The 19,267-nt window shown below is 38.3% G+C and overlaps 1 protein-coding gene across 1 annotated transcript in view; it reads right to left on the bottom strand.

Annotated features, from left to right (window-relative positions):
• LOC121373359 (tyrosine-protein kinase Fer-like) overlaps positions 1-19,267 on the bottom strand; it is a 77,348-nt gene that overhangs the window by 43,587 nt on the left and 14,494 nt on the right. Inside the window, exons 2-4 of the mRNA XM_041499957.1 lie at positions 5,156-5,385; positions 4,579-4,752; positions 3,276-3,372 (exon numbers count right to left, since the gene is read on the bottom strand). Of these exons, the coding sequence (XP_041355891.1) occupies positions 3,276-3,372; positions 4,579-4,752; positions 5,156-5,368 (484 nt within the window). The 5' untranslated portion in view covers positions 5,369-5,385. The remainder of the gene's footprint in view (positions 1-3,275; positions 3,373-4,578; positions 4,753-5,155; positions 5,386-19,267) is intronic.

Here is a 19,267-nt window from a genome sequence, read left to right as displayed (position 1 = left end):
GAACCTGCAGTGTATGCCAGGTAATCATCCCCCATGTGGGGTCATTCACCCATAATCGCACCCATGAAGTGGGTGAAACTCGGTGTATGTGGCCTTACACCTACCCAGTACCCAGCAGTACACTCACTCTGGGTTGGAGCCAGTACTGGCATGAAACATTCTCCATTGCCTCAGGTGGGATATGAACCCAGTACCTACCAGCCTCAACTCAGATGGCATAACCACTACAGCACATACCATGGCCTTTGATATACCAGATGTGGTGCATTGGCTGGAACGGGAAATAGCCCATTGGGCCCATCAAAGGAAACTGATCCCAAACTGACCATGCAGCTGGTGAAAGAAATGTCTTGCTATGTCGGATTTGAGCAGTGATTCAGTCAGATTTGTTCTTACAAATTATGAATCAATGAATAGTATTTGTGGACCTTACACAAGTTAATGACAGGGAACATTTTGTTTTCAAAATCTTGATTAGGGATATTTCTAGACATTTGAGAATTGATTAGCAGCTACTGTTTAACCCTTTGAACCCTGAGCTCCTGGCGTGTTCGGCCCAGTCACCCTAAGCTAATGAGACGAAAATCAGGAAAATCTAAAAATATGTATTTATTTGTTTTTCAGCCACTAAGAATATTTTCTGTCATTAATTTATCAAAATATAGGCTATTTGAAATAAATATGGACTTACTTGTTATTTATCTCCAATATTCTCTCAAGATTGTGGTGCCAGTCAAACCAGCAGTTTTTGTCTGGCTGTTCAATGCACATAAACTGTCTACAGAAGGTACACCAAAAAAACTCCCAACAGAAGGTAAACCAAAGAACAATCCCTTTTGCCCCTCTGTGAACTGTCCTGTCATTGTTACCTTGACCACATCCTTTACCAACAGAATGCCTGCTACTGCTACGTTTTGAGTGTAGCTGAAAACCTCTCCCGTTATTGCAAGAATGATCACTAGAGCCACACCCACTTTTGCCCCCCCCCCCCCCCCTCTGACAACTGGCCTGTCACTAGACGACTGGATATTGTTATCAATTTCAGTGTTATCACTATCACTTTGTAAATCAATAATGGAATTCAAAATCACTTTCATTACCGTACGTTGTTTCACCTATTTCTTTGTTGTAGGAACTCAGTATCTCAGCTAAAACATTTTTGTGCCATTATTTTGCCGATTTTATACGTGTCAAAACAGGGAAACTTTCTTGGAAACACGGAAGTTACATTCACAGGAAATGTGGACCGAAACTTAGATAAAGCAAAGCCGTTGATTGGCCGGGAAGTTGCCTAGCGATATTGTTTATAAACAAAGACATGTGGCGACCGGTTTTCCGGCCGCTAAGGTATTTTGAGGTTGATGTCACGGCCGGTTTTCCGGCCGCTTGGGTTCAAAGGGTTAAGGTTTTAAAATTGTGTAGCCACCTCTGGCAGCATAAAGTTTACTTCCTAATACATGACTGTGAAAACTGCAACAACGGCCGGTTCGTTTGTCCACTGCTCCCACAAATCTAATTTAACTTATTTTTTGTTTGCACATTAAATTAAGGATATCATTTATGTGGACACAACGGTTTACACAAAATGGAAATGGGTTACCTGAATGTTTCTGTGCAATGGTTATGCAGATTTTCATCTACACTGATGTCTACGGATGCCACAATTTTAACATGTGGCCAAATAAAGATTTGTTTTGTTTAATATCATCCCAGAGCACATTGATCAATTAATCAATTGTGCCACAAATTTTATAATTCTGGACAGTGTTCAGAGAAAACCCAACACATTTCCCATTATCATCAAGGATCTCTTATATGCACTTTCTCACAGATAGGACAACACGTACATGCACCAAACTTAACGTTTGTTTTCTTTAACTACACCACTACATCACATTCATTCATAATTCATCGGCTGTTGGATGTCAAACATTTTTCCATTGGCAGCAAGGGATCTCTTATCAATCAGTTGAATGGATACACTGAGGTGGTTCGATCCTGCGACGCAAGCACCTCAGGCAAGCTCTCAACCGACAGAGCTAAATGCCACACCCATACTTGTACCATACACCAGCTGCGGAGCACTGATTGGGATGGTCAAAATGCCAATGGATCCATTGAAGGGGTTTGATCAAGACCCACGCACCTCAGACAAACACTCCACCGACTGACTAGTTCCCACCGCTTGATCAAAGAAGGAAGGAAGGAAATTTTTATTTAACAACGCGCTCAACACATTTTATTTACGGTTATATGGAGTCGGACATATGGTTGAGGACCACACAGGTATTGAGGGAGGAGACCCACTGTCGCCACTTCATAGGCTACTCTTTTTAATTAGCAGCAAGGGATTTTCTTATATGCACCATTCCATAGACAGGACAGCACATACCACAGATTTTGATGTACCAGTCGTGGTGCACTGACTGGAGCGAGAAATAGTGATAAAAAAAGAAAGATCTAAAGAATTCTGGAGGCGAGTTTCTAAATGTCTTATGATCCACATACACAGGGAAATACACGTGTGTCATCCACAAAACGAATGACGTAATTTTGGAAAGCGACAACATAACATAATGTGGCTGCCCCAGTCATTTTAGAAAATGTTGTTTCGTTGTCTCTTGTTAGTTATGTCAGAAACAGTCCTTGTTTTTCATAAAATTAATATTATGGATAATGTTGATAATAAAGAAATTATTACACTTGCATATTTAAATAGTACTGATTTTACAAAAAAAGTGTCAGGATTTTTGTATTATGCTCGCTCTCACTCAGGCAATAGAAGAATCCCGACACTCCTTTCGTACAATGAGTACAACCCACAAGCTCGTATAATAATCTCTAGGTCTTTCATACAATCAGTACAAGCCACAAGCTCGTATAATAATCTCTAGGTCTTTCGTACAATCAGTACAACCCACAAGCTCGTATAATAATCTCTAGGTCTTTCATACAATCAGTACAAGCCACAAGCTCGTATAATAATCTCTAGGTCTTTCGTACAATCAGTACAAGCCACAAGCTCGTATAATAATCTCTAGGTCTTTCGTACAATCAGTACAACCCACAAGCTCGTATAATAATCTCTATGTCTTTCGTACAATGAGTACAACCCACAAGCTCGTATAATAATCTCTATGTCTTTCGTACAATGAGTACAACCCACAAGCTCGTATAATAATCTCTATGTCTTTCGTACAATCAGTACAAGCCACAAGCGCGTATAATAATCTCTATGTCTTTTGCTGACTGAAATGTTTTCAGGCTGGCTTTACCTTTGGTCTGGATGTCCATGAACTTGGCTGTGTCGAGCTTCAGCCTGTCAATCGTCTTGGAATACTCCTGTTTGTTCTTCTGAACCTCGTCCTGCATCTACACACAAAACAAAAGAAAGGAATGTTTGTTCAATGACACCCCAGCACATTGTCAAAATGAGTGATTATCATTTATCATGGTAGCTCCTATGGTCTATGAAGAAAAGATTGTCTGGTGTGTGAATATCAAAGAACTATATTGTGTATATATCGATATAAAGATTGTCTGGTGTGTGAATATCAAAGAACTATATTGTGTATATATCGATATAAAGCAACTATTTTGTGTGATTAGTCCATGTATGGATATAAAGCAACTATTTTGTGTGATTAGTCGATGTATGGATATAAAGAAACTATTTTGTGTGATGAGTCGATGTATGGATATAAAGTGACTATTTTGTGTGATTAGTTGATGTATGGATATAAAGTGACTATTTTATGTTGTTAGTCGATGTATGGATATAAAGTGACTATTTTGTGTGATTAGTCCATGTATGGATATAAAGTGTTTATTTTGTGTTATTAGTCGATGTATGGATAAAAAGTGACTATTTTGTGTGATTAGTCGATGTATGGATATAAAGTGACTATTTTGTGTGATTAGCTGATGTATGGATATAGTGACTATTTTGTATGATTAGTCGATGTATGGATATAAAGTGACTCGTGTGATTAGTCGATGTATGGATATAAAGTGACTAGTTTGTATGATTAGTCGATGTATGGATATAAAGTGACTCGTGTGATTAGTCGATGTATGGATATAAAGTGACTCGTGTGATTAGTCGATGTATGGATATAAAGTGACTAGTTTGTATGATTAGTCGATGTATGGATATAAAGTGACTAGTTTGTATGATTAGTCGATGTATGGATATAAAGTGACTCGTGTGATTAGTCGATGTATGGATATAAAGTGACTCGTGTGATTAGTCGATGTATGGATATAAAGTGACTAGTTTGTATGATTAGTCAATGTATGGATATAAATTTATGGTGATCCAGAATCTGCATGAATATAACAGAACATCTTGTACCATTCAAAATGTTGTGATGTGAAAAGTGACTCACGAGCAATTTGATTGGTACTATCATCTTCTAGCATATCACATTCATCTAATGTTAGGTGCAAAAACCAGTCGAACAAGCAACCATGATCGCTCATCCTCCTGTTTTCTGTTGTTCAAGGCATGATGATTCATTCAGTATATGAATATTAAACAACTACATGCATGATGCAAGGGAACCATATAATACGTACCTTTGAGAATTCAGTTTCCAGTTTATTTCGGCCATCTTGGTAGAATTTCTTGGCCACCTTTTTCTCGTGGATTACAAACGTAAGAGCGTCGGAAATCTTTGTCGAGAGTGTTTCAATGTTTTGTTTCAACTGATTAACAAGCTTGTCAGTTTCATTAACGATGGTGTCCCATGCCTGTTATCAAATACAGAAACACACATTAAAAGCAAAATAGAATGTCCTAGAAATTCATCAGTGGTGTAAATATGACATTTTTTATTTAGCACAAAATGCTTATGGGGACTTTGAATTAGTGCTAGTCAGGATTTTCTAAAAATGAAAACTTATAATGAAAATATAAGTTTAGAAAAGTTATAATAGCCCAAAATATTCTGTACTGCCTAATAACTACATGTAGGGTCATCTGCTTTTGGGATGGCTAACTTTTCAGTATTTTACCCTAAAGAAGCAGGGATGGCTAACTTTTCTATTTCTTACCCTAAATCTATTTTTTTCTTACCCTAAAGAACCAGGGATGGCTAACATTTCTTCTCTTACCCTAAAGAAGCAGGGAATGGCTAACATTTCCATCTCTTACCCTAAAGAAGCAGCAGCACTCTAGGAAGTCGGAGTTGTCCACCTTGTGTGCTTGCTGGACAAACTTGGAGAGTGAGGCTGCATACTGTCGGTCGCTTTGGATCCGAATCAACAGACACGCCTTGATGTTCTCCAGTAGACGTATTTCCGCGTCCTGCAGCCGCCCCAGTGCTTCATGGGATATCCGCCCCTGCAGGTCGGCCCCGAAGCTCATTGGGCCTGTTCACAGTGCTGGATAAAAGAAAAGAAAAGGAATCTTTATTCATTCCAACTGATTTCCGTGCTTATCAAGGTTCATAAATGCTGTCCTGGGCACACAGCTCAGCTATCTGGGCTGTCTGTCCAGGACAGTGAGTTAGTCATTAGTGAGTGAGAAGAGGGTGTAATGATCTTACATCAACATATTGAGTTGTTAAAACTTGTTCTGGGTGGAAGCCGATACTAGGCTACAAATTAACCCAGTACCTACCAGCCAGTGGCTTAACTACAACATCACCAAGGCTGGTAACGGAATCTTTGTTTAATACCAACTCAGTACATTTTAAACTGCAACTTCCCAAATGTTTAATGGGTTATCCTCCTCTGCAGGTCAGCCCTAATGCTTATATTGGGCCCATCCATAAAACAAATGGAAATCAATATTTGTTTAACAACACCCCAGCACATTTTCAAGCTACAGCTATATGCTGCAGCATGCGTTTACTAATAGAATTGGTCTAGAAGAATAAATGATGCCCGACACCCCAGCATATTGGCTAAAAACAATGTTTAACATCCTAGTGCATTTTTAACCACTAAACAGTGTAGACTACATTATGCATATATCTTCCCTAAAAGCTCACTGGGCTTGTTCACAATGAAAATAAAACAGGATAAATAATATGCTGCTGTCAAATGTAGGATATTCTTAACATTAACAGCAAAGACCCTTTAAAAAAACAAAAAAAAACCCTACTTGTAGACATGACAACACAGGCATAGACAAGGGCTACTGCCCTCCTCCCACCGCACAACACTCTTTCAAATATTTCCCCCATATACATGTATATTGGCCTGTCTTATATCTTACCAAGACTTAGTAGAATGAATTTATTTGGGAGCCGTCCCCCTTCCCGGTCTAAATCCCTAGATACATCTACATCAGTGACCTCGAGTTAAAAACATAACAGTTTTATTATACTAAATAGTAAATTATAGATTTAAAATACACTGAAAAATCATTAAATAACTCTAGTTTTATTTCTTTAAATAATGGGCACTTAGTCTAAAAGAATCTGTACCTTCACCCGCCCTGCAATGAACTCTTTTAGGCTCATGGAGCATCTTGTGTCATGTGATTAAACTTGTTGTAGATAAATAAGTAAGTACATGTAGTATTATTGAACCAGGAAGTAATATGCATGTCTGTAGTACATGCTCTGTTCTGATCGGAGCACTTATCTGTGTTTATTAAAGTTAGCATTATGTACAAACGTCACACAGATAGCTGCATGCACATGTAGGTCAGGCTACTGAAAGAAAAAGGTGTGGTTATTTAACACATACAAATATCACTTCTTCTTCAAAGGAAAGCATACAGGGACATTTGTAGTCATCAAACTTTCCAACAACTGGGGAGGTCAGGCCTCCTGCCAGAAAATAATTTGAGGGTATGCAATAAAATCAAAACAGCTCATAAGTACCAAAACAAAACAGATCATAAGTACTCCATATATGCACTGGTGTAGCCAAGGTTTTAGATCGAGGGGGGACCAACCCACAATATGTATGTATGTATGTATGGAAGTATGTATGGATGTATGTATGTATGTATATATGTATGCATGATGCATTTAATACTGAAAGAAAGAAAGAAAAATTAACTGATTGGGGGTGGGCCTTAGACCCCCCCCCCCCCCCCACACACACACACACACACACGCCACTGCATATATGTGGTTATGGGTTTGAAATGTTTTGAAACTGGACACTGCATTTCATGTACTTAAATGTAGATGACAAACTTCAAATTTCAATACTGCTAAAGCAATACATACATGTCAACTTCCGGGCCATAACTTTGCCAAAAATAGGTATATTGCAACAAAGTCAAACTTGATCTGTAACAGTACATGATAAAGCTATACACAAAATTTGAGCTTACTACAATGACCCAAATGTTGTGGGGAAAAAAATCCAAACCCAAATGTGTGACCGACGGATGGACAGACATAGAGAAAAAAGACAAGAGACAAAACCTATAGTCCCCTCCGGTTGGGCTGGTATGGGACTAATAAAGAGACTGGCCTCGGTGGTGGTGTGGTTAAGCCATCGGACGAAAGGCTGGTTGGTACAGGGTTCGCAGCCCAGTACCGGTTCCCATCCAGTGCGAGTTTTAACGACTCAATGGGTTTGTATGTTTAAGACCACTACATCTTCTTCTCTCTCACTAACCGCTAACAACCCACTGTCATGGACAACCTAGATAGCTGAGGTGTGTCCTGGACAGCGTGCTTGAACCTTACATGTAATTGGATATAAGCACTTAAATAAGTTGAAATGAAATGAAATGCTATTTGGAATGAAATATTAACGCCTACAGAGCTGCATACATAATTTCCTGTATTTGAAATGACAGTTTTACCGTTCGGGTAACTGCATGTATATTTTCATGAAATGTAATGTTACATACATGTGTATCATTATGCTAATTTTATTGCTACCATTGTACATGCAAGCAAATGCGGACCCAGAGCTTTTAAATATTTGGTTTCACATGTGATCTTTCAGTCATTGTATCCATGGACCTACATGTAGACCTACTGGATAATATGTAAACCTAGTAAACATTTTGTAACCCTTCCTTTCAGAGCAATATTCAGCCTTCTTTGGTAACTCATGCTACATAAAAAGCACAAGAAACATTTTCAGACAGTTTAAAATTAATTTTGCCCTCAAACCTGTGCCTGAATCGTTCATATTTTAATTCATGAAATAAATACCAATACTAGAGAAGAAAGAAGACATCTGCATATATATATATATTGAACAAAAAAAGAAACTTCCGATTTGTACATATAGTATTTGTTGTGTTAAAGAATTCATTGTGTAATGAAAGTATACTCTTCAAAAGAAGAAACGCAAAACCACATTGTCGTAACATTTGGAGAATTGATTTAATTATTGAATGGCGAGTCCGATAATTACCAAATGTTGCAGGATTGTTCACAATTCACTCTAGTCCATTGTGAGTAAGTGATAGGACACACCACCAAGATCAAGGTCATCTGGAGTCAATACCGGGTGTGGCCTCCGCGTGTGTTGACAACTGCCTGGCACCGCCTGCCCATTGAAGCAACCAGAGTACGGATGACGTCCCGGGGGATGGTGGCCCACTCGGCCTGCAAGGCTGCTGCCAGCTCGGGCAGGGTCTGGGGCTGTGGTTGTCGCTGTCGGAGGCGTCGGTCCAACTCGTCCCATAGATGCTCAATTGGGTTCAAATCCGGTGATATCGATGGCCAAGGAAGGACATTAATGTTGTTGTTCTGTAGGAAAGCCGTTGTGAGACGTGCTGTGTGAGGCCTGGCGTTGTCATGTTGGAACACTGCGTTGGTCTGGTCGGATATCCTGCGCAAACCTGGTATTGCTGCGGCTGTGGAGGTGGCAGTAGTCAATCGTTCCCGAAGGTGGCGTACCCAGATGTAGCGGTCCTGCCCGGGGGTAGCGACCCGTGGTCGACCGGATCTAGGGAGGTCACGTGTTGATCCATGTTGCTGGTAACGGTCCCACAGTCTGGAGATGGTGCTTGGGGACACATGGAATGCCCTGGCAACGGCCGTTCTGGATTCGCCTGCGTCTAGTCGGCCAATGGCATTGTTTCTCTGCGGTTCACTGAGACGTGGCATGTCCTGGATTGTCAACTGTCGGCCAGATACAGAGGCCAGGCAAGCGAACACCCTGCACTTTTATACTGTCGGTGTTCATGTTGCACGTGCAGACAACGCACGTGCAGTGGTGACATGGTTTGCACGTGGCTGCGTTTTTGCGAATATTCACATTTTGGAACTTTATTGTACAGTAGCTGCGTTTTATCGAATGTAACCGTGGGAATGTGTTTGGGACATGCAATGACCTTATATTCACAAAGCATGAACCGGTAGGAAACATAAAATCGGAGTTATAACCCATTTGTACCCTTTTGCGTTTCTTTTTTTGAAGAGTATATATAGGTAGTATTAGCCTTGAGCTGTATTATCAGGATTCATGAATTTTCTCGATTATTTTTGCACTGTTAATCATCGACAACGTGAAATTCAATTTGCACGTGCATACATGGTTCGACATGTCCCGTGTAGTATTCGGTCAATTTGTTTTACTTGTCTTACTGACATTGTTGTCAAGTGAACGAAAACGCTTCAAAATTTGTAAAAACAATTACGTTTTTTTACATTGTAGCATTTTTAGTATGCCAAGAATACCCAATAATTTACGCGAATGGGCGATTGGCATGCTTGATGCTGGCATGTTGACAGAAGACGTTGCAAGGCAAGTGGGGAGTTCTAGTCGAGCGATACGAAATCTTCACGTAAGATTTCGAACGACAGGAAGCACCAACGACTTGCCACGTCGTGGACATCCGCGTGTTACAACGCGTGGTCAAGACAACTATATCATGAACACGCATTTGCGCAATCGATTCCAAACTGCCACTGCTACTGCTGCTAACACACCTGGGCTTCATAATAACCAAATCAGTGGGCAAACTGTTCGTAATCGTCTGCGGGAGAACGGTTTACATGCACAGCGTCCTTATGTCGGATGCATTTTAACGCAACGTCATCGTCTAAATCGTCTTAATTGGGCACGTGTACACACTCGTTGGATACGGCGACGCTTGAATACCGTTCTTTTTTCGGATGAATCCAGATTTTCTTTACAACGTGGTGATGGCAGGGTGCGTGTCTACCGAAGGAGAAATGAACGCTATGCTGACTGTTGTGTTCTTGAACGAGATCGTTTCGGGGGTGGGGGTTGTGTCATGGTATGGGCAGCCATTGCCCATGGTTATCGTTCACCACTAGTCGTCATTGATGGCAATTTAAATGCTCAACGTTACCGCAATGACATTCTCGCTCATCACGTCATTCCTCTGTTCCATAACAACGCCAACATCTCAATTTTTCAGCATGAAAATGCCACCTCTCATACAGCTAGAGACACTGTAAATTGTCTTAGGACAAATAACATTGATTTCATTGATGACTGGCCCGCTAAAAGTCCTGATCTCAACCCCATCGAGCATGTCTGGGATAGTCTGGACAGACGATTGAGGCATCGTCCCAACCCACCCGCTAACATCAACGAACTTCGTCAAGCGCTCATTCAGGAATGGAACAATATTCCACAGGCAGAAATCAACACTTTAGTCAATTCTATGCGCCTGCGATGCACTGCAGTGGTCAATTCAAGAGGTGGTCATACCCGTTATTAAGTGGGTGGGTTTTTTTTTAACCCCTACCACACTTGGTCAAAATTTCTCCCAGTTTCTGTTAACCTATGGCCATGATTTTTGCACCAAACGATGCATCATGGAACACTCTTTAAACGCATATATAACAATTATTCCCCCGGTTTGTTTTCATCAAGTTATGTTCAAGCAAAGTTAGCGGAAGTTTCTTATTTTGTTCAGTATATATATATTTTAAGTTCTAGTGAAAGTATGCACCAAAACCTGGGTACATTGGGTGTACTCCATTCATTCTCCTGGAGAGCCAGAAAGAAAGAATGTTTTATTTAATGACACACTCAACACATTTTATTTACGGTTATATGGCGTCAGACATATGGTTAAGGACCACAAAGATTTTGAGAGGAAACCCACTGTCGCCACTACATGGACTACTCTTTCCGTTTAGCAGCAAGGGATCTTTTATTTGTGCTTCCCACAGGCAGGATAGCACAAACCAAAGCCTGTGTTGAACCAGTTATGGATCACTGGTCAATTCAAGTGGTTTACACCTACCCATTGAGCCTTGCAGAGCACTCACTCAGGGTTTGGAGTCGGTATCTGGATTAAAAATCCCATGCCTTGACTGGGATCCGAACCCATTACCTTCTAGCATGTAGACCAATGGCCTAACCACGCCGCCACCGAGGCCGGTCCCCCGGAGAGCCAGAGTACTCCGCACAGCAATGGAGTGAACGCGCATACTGTCCAGGACCTACTCCACCTCTGCCAGTCGATGACGTGGTGGAATGGGCACACTGTCCAGGACTTACTCCACGTCTGCCAGTCGATGACGTGGTGCAGCCAGAAGATAAGATGGCAGACAATTCAAGTTTAGTTTTTCAGGGAAGCAGAAATGACTAATTAGCTAGCCAAATGCGAGTAACCAATTCACAAGGACTAGTTAAACAATATAACCACCAGTCCAACAGGTGACATTGTTGTTCTGATTGACTGTAGTCTGCAATTTCAAGCATTTATTTTATGTTGAATACTTGAAACGAATGCGTTACGACACAGTGATGTTTCGCCCTAAAACCTATTGTTTCAAATTTAGATATTTTGTGTCGTGCATGGTTCAGATTTGTTGTCATCTGCTTTGTGAGGTCCCATCCTCCTACAAAAATGTGTTTGTAAATAATTTCAGTTTGGTTTGATGGAGAGGGGATTCAACCTTGGAGGGTACAAGCTATATTGTTACCTTTATTTAAATAGAGTATGCCAACACAAAACCCCTTACATTTTCGTCCTTGTGGGGTGGGGGAGTGCGTTACTTTATAACTTCATTAGTATATTTTAAAATCGATTTCCAATGTATTATAATGAACAAACGTTTTCATTGCTACTTGAACCCACAATGCATAATTAATGCCATCAAATGTGCATACATGATTACAGTCATTGAACGAAGAAACGCAGGGGCCTAAGTCACGTTATTTTTAAGTATAGTTCTACCACATGTCATAAGAACAAAGTACATGTATAAAGCTAAAATTTGTATGGTTGAAACAATCGATAAAAAAAAGGAACCGTTCCAAAATGTGTTTTTTTGTTTTGAGTGGATATTTTTTTGTTTTTTAAAATAGATTTAGCAGTCACCAGATTGTCGCATGTCATTTGAAATATTGATTGCAAGGTAAGGTGGGACAAACGTCTACTGGGGATTTTTTTAAATAGCTTTTATTTTTTTCATCTGAATATGCATTTATTATTTATTCAAAGTTAGTACTGGAAGTATCTAAGTTTACGTTTTTTAAATTCTATAGAGCCCTTGTTTGTTTGGGATTGTCGACCTGTTAAAGCCCATGGCCACAAACGGCATATATTTTAAAAATCATACTTCAACACAGTTACAAAACACTCACCAACAGTACTATAACCACAAAATATCTACATATAAAAAAAAACTACTTTAATTTACTATAAACATATTGATGCAACATATCTTGACAATGTTAAAAATGCAAACTTCCGGCAAGCCATAACAAAAATAAGAATATGTGCACACCAACTTGAAATTGAAATTGGTAGGTACAGAAATGTTGAACAACTCAAAAGGATATGCAAAATCTGTAACTCTGGTATGGAGATGAATTACACTTTTTAATAAAATGTACATTTATTTGCATGTAAACGGTTTTTATGTGTTCCCTCACAAACCCCAAATCTAATCTAATGGTGTATTCTGAGACTGGTCATTATCCCCTTTAGATTATAACTATAATCAAAGCTGTTAAATATTGGACACGTCTGTTACAGCTACCTTCTTCTAGGCTATGTAAACACACATACTTAATGCTTTATAATTTGTGTTGCAATGGTAAAAATAATTGGGCAAGTCAGTTGGAAAATATTTTATGCCGTAGCGGCTTTGGCTATGCCTGGCTATTTCAAGAATTGGTGATGTTAAAATATTTCTAAAAACTTTAGATTTAGATTAATAGGCTATACAACTAACAATCACTCATAGAAATAGATACAGACATGACTTGCCCAAACAGTGTCACTATTGTGATGACATATTGGGAGATGAATTCCATTTTTTGTTTATATGTCCATTATATAGGGATTTAAGAATAAAATATCTGTCTCCAAAATACAGGTGTCATCCCAATAGATTAAAAATGATAATTTTATTAAATATAGAATGTCATACACAGAAGTGGAATTTAAGTAAATTTATTTGTGAAGCACTTAGAATTCGGGAAGTATTCTGTAATAGTTAATTCAAGTCATTTGGTTAGTATGCATAGATATTATGATTGATCTTCATATTTCATATGTATGTGTTGATGTCTGCACTACTCTTCTTGTAACAGGATGGTCAACCCTAACAATGAAATAAATAAATAAAATAAAATGTCGAGGCCTTACAAAATGCAAAAACATACTAATTACTATATAAAAAAACTATACCAACTAAACCCAGCCTTTATTAAATTTTAAACAGACACTGAGAAACTATTCTTTCTACTTCTCTGCCCAGCACATATTGCTCCAATCATAGGGCAGTATTGCTATGAGATGTTTGAAGAAAGACGTCTTCTACTTTCAGTTGCTAGACCTCCTACCTAATGACATTGTCACTTGTTAAATATTGTTACTAGTACATGTATATAAATTATAATTCTATCATGACTTTGGAAAATACTTGATTCTGTTTGACCAGTTAACTTAAATCCTAGGTGATTAATCACGGAGAACCACCTAATATTTAATTAGGCCGCTTTACTCGCGTATGAATACAACGCGGTATTTACAAACATGTCAGCCAAACAAAGGGGCACCTTTGACATCGGTACGCTTCAAGAAGTTTTTTATATAAATCCAGACTGGTTTGAAGAAGAAATGTATGTAGAGTTGCCAAAACAAGATTTTTTTTAAAGTAAGTACACAAACTGCAGTTTTAACAAGAAGAAATGGAAAAACAGCTGTATAATACTGTAGCCTAGTTATAGCAGACGATCAAATTTTGTTTATCCTCTTAAATACTCATGAATCTTCCACCACACAAAAGCGTCACCATTCTGCTATTTTATAAAATGATGCGCGCAACACATTTACAACAGCCTCAGCTTCAGTTTCCAAGCCTTTGAATATCTCACAAAATAGAAGGGCCGGGATGTCTGGATTTTTTTCAAATTGAAGACAGTAATGGTGTGACAAATAATTATTTTCAGAATTAAGACTGCATTAAACATTGCAGCTTGGTAGAGTTTTGGAAGGGGTGTGGGGGTGATTTATTAAATTATTTATTCTTGTTTATGGATTTTCCGTTACATATGTTAATAAAATAGACAAGATTAAATAATTTGTTCCAAGTTCTATGGTCGTACGTATTTATTTGTTATGTTTTTATACTGTCAACATTATCCACATAAGCAAAGTGGAACTATCCTGCCTGTTCACTCCTATTCCCTCCATGTATTAAAAATAGTTCTAATTTTGAATACGTTTTAATCATGGTAGAATGGCGATAAACATACTCTGATTTCATTTTCGAGGTAGGTTATCATGGATTTAACACCACTAAATGTTACATTTAAAACCTCATGCCAACACGTTTGGTTTTAAATGACATTTCACGGTGTTAATTCCACGATAACCTAACTCGTAAATGAAATCAGAGTATGTTTATCTCCTAATTGTGCTAGGATATTGTAACCATTATAACATGTATTGTTTTTCTTCTTTTTTTCTTGATGTTGATATTATTATTCATGTCTGTATAATTTATATATGTATATGGAAATAAATGAAATGAACTGAATTGATTCGATTCCATAGAAAAAACAATGGACGTGTGACCTCACACTTTTACCGATGTCACTCACCACTACGCAAATGTAAACATACACATGCAGACGACACTTTTTCCATTATTAATGTTGTTTTGTTTTTGCTTTTCTGCATGATCACCATAAACAATAATTTTATTTTTTTTAAAGTGTTATAATGTAGATTACGGGTCATGCCCTTTTTGCCCTTTATTGTTTCAAAAAAACACCTGTATATATTAAAATGTTCTTTGCTGCATGACTGCACTTCTGTGCTGTGAACTTAAACAAATGGTAGTTTGCTTATGGAAAATACAGATGGCACGACTTATAACTGGGTGCGACTAAACTACTACTTCTATTTCTTCTACTACTACTACTTCTACTTCTTCTACTGCTGCTGCTACTACCACTCAGAAGACAGAGCAGGGGAAGGGGCTGGGTTGTCTGAATCAAAAATATTATTGGTAGTAAATTATCAGGAGCGACGCAATGTAAAAAATAGTGGTACGGTCCTTTCAAATTCACCTGTGAAGGACATTTTTACAGATATAACAAATATGAAGAAAAAAGTGGTACGGTGATGTCGTACCTCTGTGCCACTCTTGATTATACTAAATAATAAGTTATTATTTTACGGGGAGCATACCCCCGAACTCCCAAGAAACTTTGCTTTGCACACTCCATCTGTCAGCAGCACCCCCCCCCCCCCCATGTCTACATGCTTTCACCGTGCCTACTACTACTAATAATAATAAAATATGCTAATCTAATTGCTAATAGGGGGCGAGATGTAGCCCAGTGGTAAAGCGCTCGCTTGATGTGCGATCGGTTTGGGATCAATCCCCATCAGTGGGCCCATTGGCCTATTTCTCGCTCCAGTCACTGGTACATCAAAGGCTATGGTATCTGCTATCCTGTCTATGGGGTGATGCATATAAAAGATCCCTTGCTGCTAATTGAAAAAGAGTAGCCGATGAAGTGGCGACAGCGGGTTTCCTCCCTCAATATGTGTGTGGTCCTTAACCATGTCTGACGCCATATAACCATAAATAAAATGTGTTGAGTGCATCATTAAATAAACCATTTCCTTCCTTCCGTCCTAATTGCTAATAACAATAGGTTATAGGCACTTGTACTAAACCTGTGACCAGTGTGGCGACGAACAGCAAATGTAGGCTAATTGCAGTTTATACAAAATATATAAAATTTATTATTTCAAACACTGTAGCATAAAGTCAACATGGTCAGTGATGGACTATCATCATCACTGTCGTCTTATTCCGATTCAAGTATCATGCTGCAGCAGCCACTTCCTCAACAGAAGCAGCCATGTTGGTGAAGTAACTTCCTGTTCCAAATTCATTCCTTTCGCTGTCCAGGACAGAACAGTTGAAACATGTCCAGGAGAAGTAAAAGGAGTGCACCCATTGTGTCCGTACATTAACTTATAATTTCATTTGTTATGCTAATTTTTACTTTTAATGAACAGATTTAAATATATAAATACTATTAGTAACTTTTTTTGTTTGTCTGTTTGTTTTGTTTAACATATTAATATGTTAAACAAAACAAACAAACAAAAAAAGTAACTTCACCAGGATAACAAATTTGACATAACTGTTTCCGTTTATGGATAATTTGAATATAATAGGACAGGACTAGGTTTAACGTGTACATTCAGAACAAGCTGTTGGTGCACACACCTACATGTATCATGTGCACGACAGGACAGAAAAAGGTGGGGGAGGTTATAGGAGAAAGAACTGCCTGCACTGACTGGCACAAGAGAGCACCAGCCACCTGAATGATCAGAAGCAGGCAGAGGGTGTGGTGGTGCTATGGAATTTGGAATTTGGATGATGGCCAAAATGAATGCCAAAGGGAATAATTAAGTGCGCATTTTAGATGAAGGAAATTTGGCACATTTTTGAACGGTCGGTCTAAAGAGTAAAATAAGGGAGCTACGTATAGGTTTGGAACGGTCGGTCTAAAGAGTAAAATAAGGGAGCTACGTATAGGTTTGGAACGGTCGGTCTAAAGAGTAAAATAAGGGAGCTACGTATAGGTTTGGAACGGTCGGTCTAAAGAGTAAAATAAGGGAGCTACGTATAGGTTTGGAATTAGTGCGTCGAGAGTAGCTCGTTGAATAGAATACAATGTTAGGGTTTTAGATTGCATCAAAGTCACAATGGTAAACGGTATGCCCAAAATAAGTATGCCCCCAAAATAACTGTAAACATACCGACTACTGATCAATTTCAACTAAAAAAAACTGTAAACATACCGACTACTGATCAATTTCAACCCAAAAAACTACTGAAATATTAATCCTTACAAATTAACTTAAAATAACTCAAAATACATTTCTGAATACTAGTATCTACAACCCTTCAAATCACTTCCATTTCATACAATCCTCAATTAATTATATTAATGTCTTCCTTAAAGATCTTGCTATACTCGGAACAATACAAAATATATTATGTTGTGCCCAAATTAGTCAGATCTAAAGCCCTGAATATACATATGTTCAAAATTAATATGTACCTTAAAATTTAGAAAAATCGAAATACTGGGCTATTATATAGTACAGGTACATGTAGGTTTATGGTGTCATAGAGAGTAATTTTTTTCTGTCCCTCATCATTTTAGTTAGTTAAGGTGTGCATTATGTTGTCAGTTAATTCAAATGTTATTAATTTAAATTTTCATGAAAACAAAAGTGATGAAATATTTACATTTAACAAAGAGAAAGAATTGTTGTGGACAGGACAAAAAAATTCTGGGAATACCTTTCTCAAGACATTAATAAAAGGTTACTTAAATTAGGGGACACATTGCTAATATGCAAGAATCAAGAACATCATTAAAAGTGTTATAAAGTATCTGAAAATACTTGTTTTCAGTATGTTTAATAAAAGAAACCACGGACAACATAATGAAAAAAAATGTATTTCACTTTGAAGAAATGGAACGTGAAAATGTAAGACATCTAATTTAAATTAAAATGGTCACATCATGTGCCATGAATATAAAAATCAGTTGATAAATTAGTTTTAGATACAATATGACATTTTAGTTTTTGTTGTCTGCTTGAACACCACAATCGATATGAAACGTATGACAATGATATCATGCAGTGCACAATCGATATGAAACATATGACAATGCTATCACGCAGTGCACAATCGATATGAAACTTATGACAATGCTATCACGCAGTACACAATTGATATGAAAATTATGACAATGCTATCACGCAGTGCACAATCGATATGAAACTTATGACAATGCTATCACGCAGTACACAATTGATATGAAACATATGGCAATGATATCATGCAGTGCACAATCGATATGAAACATATGACTATTATGCTATCATGCAGTGCACAATCCATATGAAACGTATGGCAATGCTATCACGCAGTGCACAATCCATATGAAACGTATGGTAATGCTATCACGCAGTGCACAATCCATATGAAACGTATGGCAATGCTATCACGCAGTGCACAATCCATATGAAACGTATGGCAATGATATCAGGCAGTGCACAATCGATATGAAACATATGACAATGCTATCACGCAGTGCACAATCGATATGAAACATATGGCAATGATATCATGCAGTGCACAATCGATATGAAACTTATGACAATGCTATCACGCAGTGCACAATCGATATGAAACATATGGCAATGATATCATGCAGTGCACAACTTATGGCAATGATATCATGCACAATCCATATGAAATGTATGGCAACGCTATCACGCAGTGCACAATCGATATGAAACATATGGCAACGCTATCAGGCAGTGCACAATCCATATGAAACGTATGGCAACGCTATCACGCAGTGCACAATCCATATGAAATGTATGGCAACGCTATCAGGCAGTGCACAATCCATATGAATGCTATCACGCAGTGCACAATCCATCACGCAGTGCACAATCCATATGAAACGTATGGCAACGCTATCAGGCAGTGCACAATCCATATGAATGCTATCACGCAGTGCACAATCCATCACGCAGTGCACAATCCATATGAAACGTATGGCAATGATATCATATACAGTGCTCAAACTTAAGAATTTGTTACGTACGGCAATTCTGAAATCTTTTTGCTTCGGGCAAAATGTTCAATGACAGCAATGTTAAGCATGCCTTTAGCGATTTTAAATCAGTCACTTTTACAACAAATATACAAACTGAAAAATAATCCTTTCACCTGACATTAATAATTTTTATCCATCGACAGTAAAGCATGTGACCTACGGCAATTCATATTGCAACTACAGCAATTGTCATCGGTGCCATCATTAATTTCAAGTCCTG

The sequence above is a fragment of the Gigantopelta aegis genome, chromosome 5 (genome assembly GCF_016097555.1).
Source record: "Gigantopelta aegis isolate Gae_Host chromosome 5, Gae_host_genome, whole genome shotgun sequence".
NCBI lineage: Eukaryota > Metazoa > Mollusca > Gastropoda > Neomphalida > Peltospiridae > Gigantopelta > Gigantopelta aegis.
This window is presented reverse-complemented; position numbering and strand designations above follow the sequence as displayed.